Here is a 16,509-nt window from a genome sequence, read left to right on the forward strand (position 1 = left end):
TCCAACTTGAACAACTCCACTTTAAACATTTCTCCAAAGCTGGGACATGCCTTCAGCTACTGAGTTCTGAAATGCCCTCCTTAAACACCATCCCCAATCTCATTCTCTCTCTCTCCACCCCACTTCCCTACCACTGTCTATCCCTCTGTCTCAATAGCTCTCCATCTCTCCCCTTCCTCTCAGTCTCAATCTCTTCCCCTCCAACAATCCTTCCCTACCTGCCCCCCCCTCTCTCTCACACACCCCCTCCCACTCACTCTCTTTCTCTATTCTCCTTCCTTCTCTCACCTACTCCTGCAATTTCCCCCCAACCCCTCCCCTTTCTCTCTCTCCCTATGCCACCTCGCACTCTGTCTCCCCTTTCCCTCTTTCCACTTTCTCTCTCTCTCCGACCCCTTCCTGACCTCTTCTCCGTCCCCTCCTCCCTCCTTTCCTCATCCCTCTCCCTCTGCCCCTCCCAGACTCTCCCTATCTCTCCCTCTTCCCTCTCCCTTTCTCCCCACTGCCCTCCCCTCTATTCCCCTCTCCCCCTCCCCACCTGTCAGATGCTCCCTGAAACCTACTTCCTTGACCATGTAATTGGTCAGCTATCTGTTCTAATATCTCATTTTGTGGCTCTGGGTCAGATTTCCTTGCCTAACATCCAGTGAAGTGTCCTTTGAGATTCATGGTGCTATGTAGACACAGGTTGTTGTTGTTCGAATGGTACAAGCATTCACATTAGGAGATTGTTTATCTGAAACAGGTGCTGGAAGTTAAAGCCAGAGAACTGTGCAAGAGCCAGTCTCCAGTGGGTGATAAGCTCAGCCTGAAGCAGAGAGAAATCCAGGAGGGCTGGCTTCGACTACAGAAGGAAACCAAGCTGCGGTGAGTCAAGTCTTCCAGGGCACACGGTTCACGGAAACACGTGATATAAGGCTAGCTTTTTTTATATTTCCTCCTGCGATCTCAAGGTAGGGGTGTGTGTGTGTGTGTGTGTGTGTGTGTGTGTGTGTGTGTGTGTGTGTGTGTGTGTGTGTGTGTGTGTGTGTGTCTATGTCAATATGCATGAGCGTGTGTGCTTGAGTGTGTACAGGGAAGCACATGGCAGATATAGACAGCTGGGATCAAGTGAATCCCTCGAGGAATATACACAGTGTAGCTGTGATTTGAAAGTTGCAGATTCATACGTGCAGTTTGTGCATTTTACAGTGTGCACTTGTTGGGCCAAATGGCCTATTTCTACACTGTAGGGATTCAATACCCAAGGGAAATCAAGAGGGCAAAAAGGGACATGAGGTAGTTTTGGCGAATAGGGTTAAGGAGCATAAAAATTAGGAAGAGAATAGGGCCCGACAAAGATCAGCAAGTCTCTCTATGTGGAGATGGGTGAGATATTAAACAAGTATTTCATGTCAGTACTAACTGTGGCGAACTTGGAGAAATAAACAGTGATATCTTGAAAAACATCCATATTACAGAGGAGGAGGAGCTGGATGTCTTAAAACACAAAATCCTCAGGACCTGATCAGGTGTATCCCGGAACTTTGTGGGAAGCTAGGCAAGTGATCACTGGGCCCCTTGCTGAGATATTTGTATCATCGATAGTCACAACGATTGAAGTGCTGGAGACTGGAAGTTTGCTAACATGGTGCACTATTTAAGAAAGGTGGTAAGGGAAAGCCAGAGAACTATAGACTAATGACCCTGATGTCACTGGTGGGTAAATTGTTGGAGGGGATTCTGAAGGGCAGGATTTATATGCATTTGGAAAGGCAAGGACTGATTATGGATAGTCAAGATGTGTTGTTGCATGAGAAATTGTATCTCACTAATTTGAGTTTTTTGAAGAGGTGACAAAGAAGGTTGATGAAGGCAGAGCGGTAGACATTCTCTATATGGACTTCAGTAAGGTGTTCAACAAGCTTCCTCATGGTAGACTGTTTAACAAGGTTAGATCACATTGAATCTATTGAGATACAAAATTGACTTGAAGGTAGGAGACAGAAGATGGTGGTGGAGGATTGTTTCTCAGACTGGAGGCCTGTGACCAGCGGTGTGCTACAAGGATTGGTGCTGGGTCCACTGTCATTTGTATAAGTGCTTTGGATGAAAATACAGGAGGAGTGGTTAGTAAGTTTGCAGATAACACCAAAATGTGTCTGTATTGCGGATAGTGAAGAAGGTTACCTCAGAGTACAACGGGACTTGATCAGGCGGACCAATGGGTCGAGGAATGGCCGATGGAGTTTAATTTAGATAAATGTGAGGTGTTGCATTTTGGAAATGTGAAGCAGGGAAGGATACATATACTTAATGGTGTAATCCTGGACAATGCTACTGAACAAAGAGACATTGATAGTTCATAGCTACCGCTGGTTTTGACTGACCCGGTCTCTCCTCTTACCACCTGCCAGACGAGTACTGGGACTATTTACATATCAATGATCAATCTGTCTGGCCATGTTATGACACATCTTCTGAGTCCATTATGACCTCAGGTGGGACTTAAGCCCTGAGCTTCTGGTCCACGTGCGGGGTCACTGGAATCTGCATCTCCAGATCCACTGGAATCTGAGAACATTGCAGATAACCTGTTGTTAGCTGGGGGATTAAAATTGGCCAATTTACCAGAAATAACTCCCCTACTCCATCACTACAGATCTCGATCGTTTGCCCCAATCTAGTGTGATGTTGACCCCACAACCCTTTGACCCGGTGAGACCATCCCACTAAGGCACAGCTGACAAATACAGGGAAGGCGATGTAGAATTTCAGGTGAAAGTGAGGACTGCAGATGCTGAAGGTCAGAGTCAAGATTAGAGTGGTGCTGGAAAAGCACAACAGGTCGGGCAGCATCCGAGAACTAGGAAAATTGACATTTCAGGTAGGAGCCCTTCATCAGAAATGAGGCTGGGAGCCTCATATAGAATTTCAAGCCATTGAACCAAGTGCCTGCTGTGGGCAGAGTGTTAAGAATCTTTTGGCAGCAGGAGTACTGTAAGGCTTTAGATCCCAATGTGGGAGTTGTTCAAAGACAATAAAGCAGAGCATAAAAGGTTATGTAACGTGGAGATTGGACATTAATAGAATAGAAAAGCAGCATATTATTTAAATAGAGAGAGAGATTACAGAATTCTGATGTACAGAGAGGGCTGGGTAACCTGACTCTCAAAGGGTTAGCATACACACACAGCAGGGGATTAGGACGGCACCAGGAATGTTGTTGTTTATGAGAAGGGGAATGGAGTGTAAAAGTAAGGATGTAAGGTTACAGAATGTTTTTAGGGCTGAGGTATATAGATTCATGGCTACCGAGCAAATATTTGAGTGTCAGGCCACGCAGGTCCCTGAGGACGAGACTACAATCAGATTAGCCGTGGTCTTGTTGAATGACAGATCGGACTGGACGGGCTGAATGACCACTGAAGAGGCTCGCTCCTAATTTGTGTGAGTCAAACTGAGGTAAACAAGGGGAGGCTGTAAATGGAGTTGGGACCAATTCGCTCAGGCACGTCCCAAAGGCCAGTGCTGTTGATTGTGAGACTGAGTTCACAGAGAGCAGTAAGCAGGGAGTCAGGACAAGTTTAATAGTCAACAGATAAATCAAATGTTAAAGGGTAAGTATGAGTGGGAAAGTAGGTGGCATTTAAAGTGGCAAAGTGCAATACAATGATAGTAGGGAATGAAAATAAACCATGGGAATATAACTGGCTCCAGACCCCAAAATTCATAGAATCTCTACAGTATGGAAAGAGGCCATTTGACCTATTGCATCTGCAACAACCCTCCAAAGAGCATCCCACTCTATTCCCGTAACCCTGAATTTGACATGGCCAATCCACCCAACCTGTGCCTCTTTGCACTTTGGGAGGAAACTGGAGCACCCGGAGGAATCGTACGCAGACACAGGGAGAATGTGCAAACTCCACAGAGTCACCCAAGGCTGGAATTGAACCTCGGTCCCTGGCGCTGTGTGGTAGCAAAAGATTATTGTCTTAATGACAGCCTCAGTTGCAGTGTTATAGTTACTCACATAGTCAATGTCTCAGGTACAGCTTCAACCTTGTGAACAAATTAGAAGAAGCTGTGTTCAGAGGTAAGTATATAAGCATGTGAACATATAAAATGGGAGCAAGAGAAAGCAATTCGATCCCTTGAGTCCACTCCAATATTAGTAAGATTGTAGCTGATCAGATTAACTTAAGGTCATGTTCCTCCATACATTATGAATCCCAGAATCGTTCTTTCTTTGGTTATTAACTTACTTTCAGCTATTCCCTCACTTTTTGCAGGAAGGAAAAGTTGGAAGCCTCATACCAGCTGCAGAAGTTCAACAGGACTGTCCGGGAACTGATGGACTGGGCACAGGCAATGGAAGAACCAATGGACCAAGGAAGTCTGCCCAAGAGTAAGCAAGAGGCAGACGCCATGATAGAGGAGCACCACGAGAGAAAGGCAAGGACATAGCCCTGAGATTGATCCAAACTAACTTCATCCTCTGCTCTGGGCACAACTGGGATGTGAGAAAGGGCTGATGACTGCAACATCTGGCTTAGTTTCTTTATAAGTAATATGTTGCATTTTACTAGCCCCAGATTATTCTACTGTGCTGCAAACTATTGATAAATGTATCCGTTCTCAACAGTGAAAGAAAACCAAATTGTAATGGATGGTCTAGCTCTGAAATATAAACTGAAAAAAAATGTGCTTTTATCCCCATCAATTTGAGTCTGCAGTGAGGTGGGAGGATGGTGCAAGGAGATTGTTCCAGACGTTTCTAGCATTGTATAACGTGGCCAACAGCTTGTGATATTGTCACTGGGTTAGTAATCCCAGAGGCCTCGACCATTGGTTCAAATCCTACCATGTCAGCCAGGGGAATTTAAATTCACTTTGTGAATAAATCTGATCTAATGCAACAGTCTCAATAATAATGATCATGAAACTATCAGCTTGTTGTAAACCCCATCTGAGTTCCCTTCAAGACCCTACCTGATCTGACTGGCATGTGACTCCAAATCCACAACCAGTGTGATTGACAGTTAACTGCCATTGAAAAGGACCTGGAGCCCACTCCCTGGTAGACGTTCACTTGCTTCAGTTAGTAATCAACAGTAAATACTGGCCTAGCCAGTGATGCCCAGATTCCCTCTAGAATAAAGGTGAGAATCCACTAAGGATCTGGACCTCACTTAGATGGTTCATGTCAACCCACTGTAAGCTGCCAAAAACCACAAAAGGAATGAACTCAAGCATAAAGAGTATGAGAGAAGATTAAATAGTAATTAAACTTTGGCTCTGTACAATGTAGTAAAGGTTTCAGCACAGCCTGTGAGGGATGAATTAGCCTTCGTTGAGAACAGAAGTATGAATAGTGTCCCTATCATAAATGGTTGTAAACTGGGCCTTCTGTGTTCACCTCATGAGATCTTGAGAAAGAGAATGTTCAAAATAACAGACATAAGGGTTGCAAAGGTTGCTGACTTTGTGGATATGTTTGTGTTTATCTGTGTGCATTTATGTGTATTTGTATTCATTAGGATTTGTGTCTGTCTGTGGGCGGAGGGGAGTTTCTGACTGTGCTTTTGTGTTCATTGTGCATGTAGATGTGAATTTTTATGTACATGGGTGTGTTTCCATGCGTGGGAATTTTTGTGCGTGTCTGTGTCTTTTGTCTCCATGTGTGACCATTTGTTTCTTTTTGTTTGTGGTGGTTTGTCTGTCTCTCTCTGGGTGAGGATCTCTGTTCGTATGGGTGTCTTTGTGTGTATATAATTTTTATGTGGAGGTGTGTGTGTGTGTCTCTGTATGCTTTTGTGTGGATTTATGTGTTTATTTTCTGTGTGTATACTTTCTGTCTGAGTGTTTGCATGTCTGTATGCATTTTTTTTGTGCTCATGTGTCTGTGTATTTTTATGGTGTACATGTTTGCGTGTGTACATGTGTCAGTCTGTAATTTTGGAGTGTGTGCATTTTGTGTATATGTCTGAATGTGTCTGTGTGTGTTGATCTGTCTATGTCTGAGTTTGTGTCTATGCGTGAGTGTTTTTGGTATGTCTATACGTGTATTTTTTTATGTGTACATGTCTGAGTAATTTTTGTGTCTGTTTGCATTTTGTGTATATGTCTGTGTGTCTATGTGTGTGTTGGTGTATTTATGCATATGTTTTGTGTTTGAATATGTATGTTTCTGTATTTTTGTGTGTGTACATGTCTGTGTGTATGTGTCGATATCTTTGTATGAGTGTGTGCTTGTCTGACTGTTTTTGTTTTTCTTAGACTGAGATCCAGGCCAGAGTGGAGCGTTTCGATGCAGTCAGGAACGTTGGTGTTGAGTTAGTGGCTGCAGGACATTATGCCTCGGCAGACATCAGGCAATCCCTCACAATGGTGGAAAAGACCTGGACCACTCTAAATGAGGCTTGGCAGGAACGCAGTACCAGGCTGGCAGAAGCCAGTGATCTACAGGTACAAACAGGCGAGGAGAGGTCACACACCACCTTCACATCATCAATTAGTGAGGGTGTAAAGTTGACCAAATATTGCTCAGTTACATACAGAGAGTCATAGAGATATGAATCAAGAAATGTACAGCACGGAAACTGACCCTTCGGTCCAACTCATTCATGCCGACCAGATATCCCAATGCCCATTTGCCAGCACTTGGCCCATTTCCCTCTAAACCCTTCCCATTCATATACCCATCCAACTGCCTCTTAAATGTTATAATTGTACCAGCCTCCACCACTTCCTCTGGCAGCACATTCCATACATGTACCACCTTCTGCATGAAAACGTTGCCCCTTAGGTCCCTTTCATATCTTTCCCCTCACCCTAAACCTATACCCTCTAATTCTGGACTCCCCCACCCCAGGGAAAAGCCTTTGTCTATTTATCCTATCCATGATTTTATAAACCTCTATAAGGTCACCCCTCAGTCTCCAATATTCCAGGGAAAACAGCCCTAGCTTATTCAACCTCTCCCTCTAACTCAAATCCTCCAACCCTGGCAACATCCTTGTGGATCTTTTCTGAACCCTTTTCCAGTTTCACAACATCCTTCCAATAGGAAGAAGATCAGAATTGCATGCAGTATTCCAACAGTGGCCTAACCAATGTCCTGTACAGCCTCAACATGACCTCCCAACTCCTGTACTCAATAAAGTAAAGCATACCAAATACCTTCTTCACTATCCTATCTAACTGCAACTCTTCTTTCAAGGAGCTATGAACCTACACTCCAAGATCTCCCTAGTACCTTACTATTAACTGTCTAAGTCCTGCTAAGATTTACTTACCCGAAATGCAGCACCTCACAATTATCTAAATAAAACTCCATCTGCCACTCCTCAGCCCGTTGGTCCATCTGATCAAGATCCCATTGTAATCTGAGGTAACTTTCTTTGCTGTCCACTACACCTCCAATTTTGGTATCACCTGCAAACTTACTAACTAAACCTTCTATGTTCATATCCAAATCATTTATATAAATGACGAAAAGTACTGGACCCAGCACCGATCCTTATGTCACTCCACTGGTCACAGGCCTCCAGTCTGAAAAACAACCCTTCACCACCATCCTCTATATTCTATGTTTGAACCAGTTCTGTATCCAAATGGCTAGTTCTCCCTGTATTCCATAAGATCTAACCTATCTGGGGAACCTTGTCAAATGCCTTACTAAAGTCCATATAGATCATGTCCACCACTCTGCCTTCATCAATCCTCTTTGTTACTTTTTCAAAAAACTCAATCAAGTTTCTGAGACATGTTTTCCCACACACAAAGCCATGTTGACTATCCATAATCTGTCCTTGCTTACTAAATACGTGTATATCCTGTCCCTCAGGATTCCGTCCCAACACCTTGCCCACCACCGAAGTCAAGCTCACTGGTCTAGTTCCTTGGTTTGTCTTTACGACCTTTCTTAAACAGTGGCACCACATTAGTCAACCTCACCTGTGGCTATCAATGATACAAAAATCTCAGCAAGGGGCCCAGCAATCACTTACCTAGCTTCCCACAGAATTGTAGGTTACACCTGGTCAGGGCTTGGGATACCTTTATGCATTTCAAGACATTCAGCACTTCCTTCTCTGTATTATGGACATTTTTCAAGATGTCACCATCTATTTCCCTACATTCTACATCTTCCATGCCCTTTTCCACAGTAAATACTGAAGCAAAATACTTGTTTAGCATCTCCCCCATCTCCTGCGAATCCACACAAAGGCTGCCTTACTGATCTTTGAGGGGCCCTACTCACTCCCTAGTTACCATTTTGTCCTTAATGTATTTGTAAAAACCCTTTGGATTCTCCTTAACACAAGTTGCTAAAGGTATCTCATGTCCCCTTTTTGCCCTCCTGATTTCTCTCTTAAGTGTACTCCTACTTTTCTAAGGATTCACTCGATCTATCCTGTCTATACCTGACATATGCTTCCTTCTTTTTCTTATCAAACCCTTAATATCTTTAGTCATTCAGTATGCCCTATACCTACCAGCCTTTCCTTTCACCCTGACAGAAATATACTTTCTCTGGACTCTCGTTATCTCATTTCTGAAGGCTTCCCATTTTCCAGCCGTCCCTTTACCTGTGAACATCTGCCCCCAGTCAGCATTTGAAAGTTCTTGACTAATATCATCAAAATTAGCTTTCCTCCAATTTCGAACTTTAACTGTTAGATCTGGTCTATCCTTTTCCATCACTATTTTAAAACTAATAGAATTATGGTCGCTGGCCCCAAAGTGCTCCCCCACTGATACCTCGGTCACCTGCCCTGCTTTATTTCTCAAGAGTAGGTAAACGTTTGCACCTTCTCTAGTAGGTACATCCACATGCTGACTCTGAAAATGTTCTTGTACATGCTTAACAAATTCCTCTCCATCTAAACCCTTAACACTATGGCAGTCCCAGTCTATGTCTGGAAAGTTAAAATCCCCTACCATGACTACCCTATTATTCTTACAGATAACTGAAATCTCCTTACAAAATTGTTTCTCAACTTCCCTCTGACTATTAGGGGGTCTATAATATAATCCCAATACAGTGAGCATCCCTTTCTTATTTCTCAGCTCCACTCAAATAACTTCCCTGGATGTATTTCTGGGAATATCCTCTCTTAGTACAGTTATAATGTTATCCCTTATCAAAAACGCCACTCCCGCCTCTCTTGCCTCCCTTTCTATCCTTCCTGTAGCATTTGTATTCTGGAACATTAAGCTGTGAGTCCTATATTGTCCCTTCAGAATCTCATCCTTTTCCCTTCCTATGTCGTTGGAACCAGTGAATACAATGACCTCCTGCTGGTCCCTCTCCCCTTTGAGAACATTTCTGCACCCTCTCTGAGACATCCTTGACCCTGGCACCAGGGAGGCAACACACCATTCTGATTCTTTGCTCCTGGCTGCGGAAATGTCTATTTGTGCCCCTAATATAATTGATCCCTTGGAACCCGATGTACCCCTCATTACATTAGAACCAGTCTTGATACCAGAAACTTGGCTGTTCGTGCTACATTCCCCTTGAATCCAACACCCCCTACGTTTTTCAAAACAGTATACTCGAAGACTCCTGCACAACCACCTATCTTTCTTGGAGTTAACCCACTACCTGACTGTATCTGCGGCTTTTCTCCCATCCTATAACTGCCATCCATTACATCCCCTTGCTCTTGTAAATTCCTCATTGCCTCTTAGTGTTGCTCTAACTGATCCATTTGATCTGACAGGATTCGCAATCAACATTTATTGCAGGTATAATCCTCAGTAACCCGTATTAACAATTTCAGGGGTTTCTCCTGAAACTCCCACATCCGACAAGAGGTGCATATCACTCTACTAAAGGCTATTTTGCTCCTTCCAATCTACAGACCCAGAAAATAGCACTGTCTTATTGCTCTACAAAACACTCCTCCAGGCTAACTTAATACTTATGGCTTACATTTTTAAAATTTAATGAAGAGACAGATCCCATTAAAAACTTATAATCAAAAAAGAACCCACTCTACTCACTATTATAGATTTACAGCAAGGCTATACTTAAAACTATTCACTTATCTGTTGCTGTACTGTGGCCTCTCCCAAACAGGTTCCTCCAAGATCAGTTGTGAATTTTGTTAAATTTTCCTAGACACACGCCAATATCCAGGCGATACATGAATTCAAACAGCAAAGGCAGTAACTGCACAGATTCACTCTGTGTCAGTTAACAATGTGGGTTTATTTCTCTCTCTCTCTCTCCCTTACAGACCATGAGCTTGCTGCCTTTATCTGTCTTTTTCCCTTTTAAAAGTGTTGTTGTTTTGACCTTTTTCTTTCAAAATTCCAAAACAATCACAACAGTAATTGCTGCTCCTGGAATTCAAGGAAATCACCTCCAACACCTAAAATTCCTCAAAAAGGAAGCAGCCTGTTACAGCCAGAAATGTTTCCTGTCTTCCATCTTGGATTACCCAGAATCCTTAGTTTGAGAAAACTGGCACTGCATCCTTTATAAACCCGAGGTAAGGTTCCTAGTGAGTGTAATGGAACCTGAGATTACTCAGAACAGGTAAGTCCTGCTGCAGTCTGAACCTAACTCAGGTAGAATTTCATCCACAGACTGTCACAGTGGGTTGGCAACTAGTAAATCAACGGTAAATAGTTCCTTGGAATTTTCATTATCAACTTGAAAGAACATTGACAATGAAAACTAAAATAATGAAGTTCCAACTGTCAAATCCCAGTTTGAGTATTGGGGATTTCAAACCTGATCTCTATGTTAGATGTACAAATTCAGCTTCTTGAATTCCTCCTCTGTTAATAAGGCTGATTAGATTGTAACCTCAAATCCATAATCCCAATTACCTCAATGACCTATCACTCTCTGGCTTATCAAGAAATTTCTGCCTTAAAAATATTCAAGAACTCTGCTTCTACTGCCTTCTCAGGAAGAATGTTCCAACAAGTCATGAGTCTCTGAGAGAAACAAAATTCACTCAGCCTCTGTTTTAAATGGACAATCCTTAATTTTTAAAAGTGACCCTGGTTCTAGATCCCCCAGCTAGAAGAAACATCCTTTCTACATCTACCCAGTCAGATCCCCTTAGGATCTTAAATGTTTCAATTAAGTCACCTCTTGTTGTTCTCAACTCCAGCAGGTACAGGGCTAGCCTGACCAACCTTTCCTCATAAGACTACTGTCCCATTCCAGGTATAAGTCTTTAAGTCTTCTCTGAACTGCTTCTAACATATTTACATGCACGTTAAGTAAGGAGACCAATACTGTACACAGTACTCCAGATGTGCCCTACATAACTGAAGCGTAACCTCCCCACTTTTATATTCAATTCCCTATGTAATGATAACGTTCTAGTAGCTTTCCTGGATTACTTGTATACCTACATGCTAACCTTTTTCATTTCATGCATATGGCAACCTAGATCCCTCTGTAATTCAGAGTTCTACAATCACTCACAATTTAGAAAATATGCTTCTGTTTTAATTCATCCTGCCAAAATGGGCAATTTCAAATTTTCCCACATTTATAGTATTTGCTACATCTTTGCCCTATCACATCACTTACTTTCCTATCTACCTTTGTGTCAAGCAAATTGGGGAACCATACTTTCCCCTACCTTGAGGTCCAATCTTCTATCCACACCAATATATTATCCCCTGCACAGTGAACTTTTATTTTCCATAATAACCTTTGATGTGTTACTTTAACTATTTCCTTCTGGAAATCTACATACGTTACATCCACTGGTTCCCCTTTATTTACATCTTCAAAGAGCTCACATAGATTGTTTAAAAGTGATTTCCCTTTAATAAATCCATGTTGACTTGGCTTGATTATCTTGAATTTAACCAATTGTCTGGCTATAGGTATAATAATATTTTCTAAAATATTTTCTATGACAGATGTGAAGATAACTTGTCTGTAGTTTCTTGCTTTTTATCTTTCTCCCACTTTCATTAAAGGAGTTACATTCGTTATCTTCTAGTCTGACAGGACTGTCCAAATCAAGGAGGTTTGGGGTAATTAAAACCAATGCATCAACTATCTCACCAGCTACTTTGATTAAGACCCTACGATGAAGTCCATCTTTGATGCAGGCACGTGTCAGCCCACAGTCTCAATCACTTACTCAGTATCACTTCTCTGGCAATTGTAATTTTCCTGAATTCTCCACTCCCTCACTTCCATTTCCTGTTTTATTGCTATTTTTCTTGGCACTTACTTGCATCCTATATAATGAAGACTGATGTAAGATACCTCTTCAATTTATTTGTTATTTCCTTCATTTCCACTATTCATTCTACAATCTAATTTTGTAGGACTAGTGCTTCCTTTGTTAACTATTTTTAAAAATATTTATAGCAACTCTTAGTATTTGTGTTTATATTTCTGGCTAGCTTTGTCACATACTTTAATCCCACCCCCCACCCCACCCCACTTTACCCCTTTATTCATTTTTAGGTCATTTTTTGTGTTCTTTTATTTTCTGTCCAATCTTCTGTCCTTTCATTCTTCTTTACACAATTGTATATCATTTTTAACCTTTTTAGCTAACAAGTGGTGTGTCTGCCCCTTGACATTATGAAATGTGCCTGTGCTGGACATTATGAAATGTGCCTGTGCTGGACATTCTGAAATATCTGCTGAAATTTTCCAGAGCATCTATAAACTTTTACCCTGGTTTGTTAGTCACCTTAGCCAGCTCTGCTTTCATGCCCTCAATTAACCTTATTTAAGTTTAGAAAATAGTATATGATCACTGCTACCTATGGTGCCTTCACAATGAGATACTTAATCCTGTCTAATTGCATAATACCAGGTTTAGTATAGCCTGTTCTCTGGTCACGCTTATGTCAATTTGCATGTGGCTCAGGTAATAAGGCAGAGATTATGACCTTTAAAGTCTTGCTTCTTAATTTGCTGCCTAGCTCCTCATATTGACTGTGCAAAATCACCCACTTTTTCATATCATACTCCATACTTGAGTGCACATGACAATAAAATCTAAATCTAAATCTCATCTAAATTGGTGGGTCAGTGGTTAGCACTGTGGCCTCACAGCTCTAGGGACCCAGGTTTGATTCCAGCCTTGGGTGGAGTTTGTACATTCTCCCCATGTCTGCGCGAGTTGCCTCCAGGTGCTCTAGTTTCCTCCCACAGTCCAAAGATGTGCAGGTTAGGTGAATTGACTATGCTACATTGTCCATAGTGTCTAGGGATGTGCAGGTTCGGTGGGTTAGCCATGGAAAATTCAGGGTTACAGGGAATAGGGAGTAGGAGGTTGGGTTTGGGTGGGATGCTGTTTGCAGAGTCAGTGTGGACTCAATGGGCCAAATGGCCTGCTTCCACAGTGGAGGGATTCTATGATGATGATCTTAAATGGTGCAGATTAGATTAGATTCCCTATAGTGTGGAAACAGGCCCTTCGGGCCAGCCAGTTCACACCAACCCTCCAAAGAGTAACCCACCCAAACCCATTTCCCTCTGACTAATGCACCTAACATTATGGGCAATTTAGCATGGCCAATTCACCTAACCTGCACGTCTTTGGACTGTGGGAGGAAACCAGAGCACCGAGAGGAAATCCACACAGACACAGGGAGAATGTGCAAACTCCAGTCTCCCAAGGCTGGAATCGAACCTGGGACCCTGGTGCAGTGAGACAGCAGTGCTAACCACTGAGCCACCATGCCGTGCATTTGAGTCTTGCTGCACCAGACATGCTCCCATGTCCCAGCTTGTCATGTGGTGAAACCTTTGTGTGTTGCAGGTATTCTATGGTTACGTGGAGCAGAGTGAGAGCTGGCTCAGCAACAAGGAGGTGTTCCTGGCTAATGAAGATAAAGGGGTAGGTTTCTCATTGCTAAACAGCAACTTCACCAGTTTAGACAAGGGACAGGTAGTGGACACCCTGCGCATGGGAAAGGCAAGATGACTTTGTGCAGCCAAATTATTCTTTGTTTTCTTTTATAAAATTTGTGATGATTAGGATTAAAGGTGCTAGATCCTGGAAATGCATGATTCCCGATTCAGACACCCAATGGGGCATCTACTTTTCGTGTGGGTGGTAATCCCTCAGAATGAGGATGGCACTTGCTCATGCAGGAACCTATAAGTGAGTCTGTTAACATGTGCTGAAGGTACCACACGCTTCTACATGGCATTGAAGTTCTTCTACATTTACTACATTTTCTTTTTATTCATTCACAGAATGAGGGTGTCGTTGTCTAGGTTAACATTTATTGCCTAGGGGGCAGGTAAGAGCCAACACATTGTTGTGGGTCTGGAGTAATGTGTAGGCCAGACCAGATAAGGATTGCAGCTTCCTTCCCTCAAGAACATAAGTGAACCAAATGGGTTTTTCCAACAATGGATTCGTGGTCATTATTAGACTCCAGATGTTTATCAAATTCAAATTCCACTATCTGTCATGGCTGAATTTGAAACCAGGTTGCCAGGACATTACATGGGTCTCTGGATTAACAGTCCTGCAATAATACCACTAGACCTCCATCTCCCCAGGTTTACCACCCGCCCTAAGGCCTCTTGGAGGATTTTGAGATGAACAATTAACTTGTTTCATTGAATTATAACTTGCCTTCCATAGCTATTAGATGTAAGGATACTGTGTGCCACACAACCTCCCCACTGCAGGAATAGTGTTGGTTATGTCGATTAGTGAGTAAAACTGGGTGCCAAAGGGGCTGGAGGCCCAAGTTTATCAACATAACCAGGTCGATTATGTTAGTGAGTGGGTTCAATGATTCATTGCAAATGGTTTGCTGCTCAGGCCAATGCATGTTCACAGTTAGACTAAGTCAAACAGTTTTTTAATAATACCACTCAAAACAAGTGTTCATCTCTAAATCTTCCCAAGGGGTCTACGGCAGATGAACTCTCTTTCCTGTGTAGGAAAATTCAGCCGCAGAGGTGACCAGTCAGAGAAAAGTCACTTATGTAATGAGAGTGGAAATGCTATTTGCTCCAATCAGAGGCAAGGTGTTGTCAGAGGCAACAGAGGTGTGCTCACTGTTGATTGGTTCGTCAGTGCTCCAAACCCTGGGGCTGGGGGAGGCAGCGGGAAGCAGTTTGTGATTGTTCTGGCAAAATTGCTCCATTTTGCCAGTAGCAGCAGCAGTGGGAGGAGCGACAGCGAGGACCAGGGGTCTGCTGGGAAGGTAAATTTAAAATTATATAAACTTACCTTGTGAATCAGCAGAGCACACACTGAGCAGGAGCCAGCACAGGACTGCTGAGTAAGTGAAATAATAAATTTGGGTGGTTGCTTTACCTGAAACACTACTTAGGTCGTGTCTCCCACCCATCCTCCTCCTCTAACCAAAAAAGTGGTTCTGTGCATGGGATTGGTAAGGTAACTTTTTTAAATTTTTTTATTTTTCTACAGTCTCTTTGAGAATCTAGAATAGTTAGCGGGGATGGCGTTTAGGGCAGTTGAATGTTCCTCCTGCAGAATGAGGGAGGTACTAGGTCATAAGAGTTCACCGGCAAACATAAAGGTGGTTTGAAGTGGGTCTACTTCAACGCCAGGAGCATCCGGAATACGGTGGATGAACCTATACCATGGTTGGTACCTGGGATTTTGATGTTGTGGCCCTTTCGGAGACATGGATGGAGCAGGGACAGGAATGGTTATTGGAGATTCCGGAATTTAGATGTTTCAGTAAGAACAGAGAAGATGCTAAAAGAGGAGGAGGGGTGGCATTGTTAGTCAAGGACAGTGTTACATTGGCAGAAAGGATGTTTAATGAGGACATGTCTACTGAGGTAGTATGGGCTGAGGTTCGAAACAGGAAAAGAGAGGTCATCCTGTTGGGAGTTTTCTATCGGCCTCCGAATAGTTTCAGAGACGTAGAGGAAAGGATTGCAAGGCTAATTCTGGATAGGAGTGAAGTAACAGTGTAGTTGTTATGGGGTCTTTAACTTTCCAAATATTGACTGGAAATAACATAGTTCGAGTACTTTAGATAGGTCAGTTTTTGTCCAATGTGTGCAGGAGAACTTCCTAACACAGTATGTAGATAGACCAACAAGAGGTGAGGCCGCATTGGATTTGGTACTGGGTAATGAACCTGGCCAGGTGTTAGATTTGGAGGTAGGTGAGCACTTTTGTGATAGCGACCAAAGTTCGGTTATGTTTACTTTAGCGATGGAAAGGGATAGGCATGCAATGCAGGGCAAGAGTTATAGCTGGGGGCAAGGCAATTATGATGTGATTAATTAGGTAAAATTTAAGATGCATACTGCAGGAAGGAAACTGCAGAGAATGTGCATAGTTGAAATGTGGAGCTTATTCAAGGAACAGCTACTGTGTCCTTGATAAATATGTACTGGTCAGGCAGGGAGGAAGTAGTCAAGCAAGGGAGCTAAAGGTTTACTAAAAAAGTTGACTCTCTTGTCAAGAGAAAGAAGAAGGCTTATGTTAGGATGAGATGTGAAGATTCAATTAGGGCACTTGAGAATTACAAGTTAGCCAGGAAAGAGAGCTAAGAAGAGCCAGGAGGGGA

General features: G+C 42.7%; 1 protein-coding gene across 1 annotated transcript in view; it reads left to right on the plus strand.

Annotated features, from left to right (window-relative positions):
- Window positions 1-16,509, plus strand: part of sptbn5 (spectrin, beta, non-erythrocytic 5) — a 191,233-nt gene that overhangs the window by 131,797 nt on the left and 42,927 nt on the right. The window contains exons 44-47 of the mRNA XM_060828644.1: window positions 746-867; window positions 4,275-4,437; window positions 6,262-6,450; window positions 13,755-13,832. Of these exons, the coding sequence (XP_060684627.1) occupies window positions 746-867; window positions 4,275-4,437; window positions 6,262-6,450; window positions 13,755-13,832 (552 nt within the window). The remainder of the gene's footprint in view (window positions 1-745; window positions 868-4,274; window positions 4,438-6,261; window positions 6,451-13,754; window positions 13,833-16,509) is intronic.

This window comes from Hemiscyllium ocellatum, chromosome 8 (genome assembly GCF_020745735.1).
Source record: "Hemiscyllium ocellatum isolate sHemOce1 chromosome 8, sHemOce1.pat.X.cur, whole genome shotgun sequence".
Classification (NCBI taxonomy): Eukaryota; Metazoa; Chordata; class Chondrichthyes; order Orectolobiformes; family Hemiscylliidae; genus Hemiscyllium; species Hemiscyllium ocellatum.